General features: G+C 48.8%; 1 protein-coding gene across 1 annotated transcript in view; it reads right to left on the bottom strand.

The window, feature by feature from the left end:
* The window catches only part of CTSE (cathepsin E), a 14,112-nt gene continuing 12,526 nt past the window's right edge, over window positions 1–1,586 (bottom strand). The window contains exon 9 of the mRNA XM_011990391.1: window positions 1–194. Within this exon, the coding sequence (XP_011845781.1) occupies window positions 30–194 (165 nt within the window). The 3' untranslated portion in view covers window positions 1–29. The remainder of the gene's footprint in view (window positions 195–1,586) is intronic.

The raw sequence follows: 1,586 nt of genomic DNA, 5'->3' as shown, positions 1-1,586 counted from the left end.
ACAGGCAGGCACAGACACAAGGCCCCTCCTTAGGGGACTGCTGGGGCCAGTCCCACACGGTTATTCCCACGGTCGAAGACCGAGTAAAACTGTCGAATGAAGACATCCCCCAGGATCCAGAGGGGCCCAGCTGGAGGGTGGATGTCAAGTCCTTGAAAGCCGCTGCTGCAGAACTGCATTCCATCCACGAAGTCCTGGGGTTGGAAAAAAGGATGCAAATGACATGGGAAAGAAGGAAGTAGTGCTCCCTGGCGGCTGCCTGTGTGGTGGTGGTGGCTGGCACTGGATGGCCTTGGACAGCTGGTGGGTTCCACCATTTTGGTCGGTGGGTTCTTCCTCCTGCTTCATATGTCCCTACCCTAGTTTTCTCAATAAATTGTTTGTCTACACAAGTCCATTCTTATGGGCCTGGGGTCTATGTTCTACAATTTTGAGAAGGGTTCATCTGTTATATACTTCCACCTGCCCCCACCACCATCATTTTACAACTGGGAAACCCTTGTTGCATGGCTAGAAGAGCAAAACGGTTGGCATCGGAAGACCTTGGTTTAAATTCTGGTTTCTTTGGTTTCTAGTGAAGCTCAGCTTGGTTTTTGTTAAGGGAGAGAAAGAACTCTGTTAGTGGCTACCCACTGCTATTTTCTTGTTGATGTTCTGGGAACAAACATTTGAGTGACCCCCTTTAGATGAGGCAAGTAGGCATCCCTTGTTCAAAAGAGTGTCACCTTCTCCAATCTTAATTTTTAGTTTGGCAAAGACGTGCTCTACCAGGCAAGTGTGGCCTTTCCAACAATGACTTGAAGTTTGAAGTTGCTGATGAGGGTGTGGGAAAATTCGCAGAGGGCTCAGGGAGACTTCTTGAGAGGAAGGACATGAAAAGTCAACGTTTTTACAGCAGTTTTGATGGATTGAGGTGACTCTGATTGAAATCTGCTGGTGAGAAAGAACCATGCACCATACTGGGAAAGAACCAGCACAAGACCTTGTGATCCACCTGCCTCGGCCTCCCAAAGTCCTGGGATTACAGGTGTGAGTCACCACGCTCGGTCAGGTCATGATCTTCTAAAATGATCTTCTAAAGGAACCATGCACCGTACTGGGAAAGAACCACGCACCTCCCCTCCCCTGGCTTCTAGGAAACTCCCACTCTTTTTTGGGCTCTCCAGCACCTGGAGCACATCAGTGATTTCCACCTGGGCAGGGACTCAACTCACATGGGGGAAGGTGAGAGTGTGGGGGTGCTAGGGTGTTGATGGGCGTGTGGACTGATGAACAGGGCTCAGTCTAAATGTCTCACTGGTCCTCAGTGTGGTGTTCACAGTGGCGGCTCCAGAATCCCTATGTGGCAGGAGCTTAGGGGACTTACCATGAAGCTGTGTTTTAAAGCAAACATTTGTTTTTATTTGGATTGTCTGTTGGTAGCTTTGGGAAAGAGTTAATAGAGGCTTAGGGGTAGGACTGAAGCCCTCAGTCTCTATCTTAGCACCCCTCTTCTGATGCAGTTACCCTGATGCTGTCAGTGACTCTTGGAAAAATTAGTGTGTTGAAATGTAGTGCCAAATACCTACAATGCTGGAAATTCAGAC

Source organism: Mandrillus leucophaeus, unplaced genomic scaffold (assembly GCF_000951045.1).
Source record: "Mandrillus leucophaeus isolate KB7577 unplaced genomic scaffold, Mleu.le_1.0 Scaffold38, whole genome shotgun sequence".
NCBI lineage: Eukaryota > Metazoa > Chordata > Mammalia > Primates > Cercopithecidae > Mandrillus > Mandrillus leucophaeus.
Note: the sequence above shows the minus strand (reverse complement) of the source record. Positions and strands in the feature narration are given on the sequence as shown.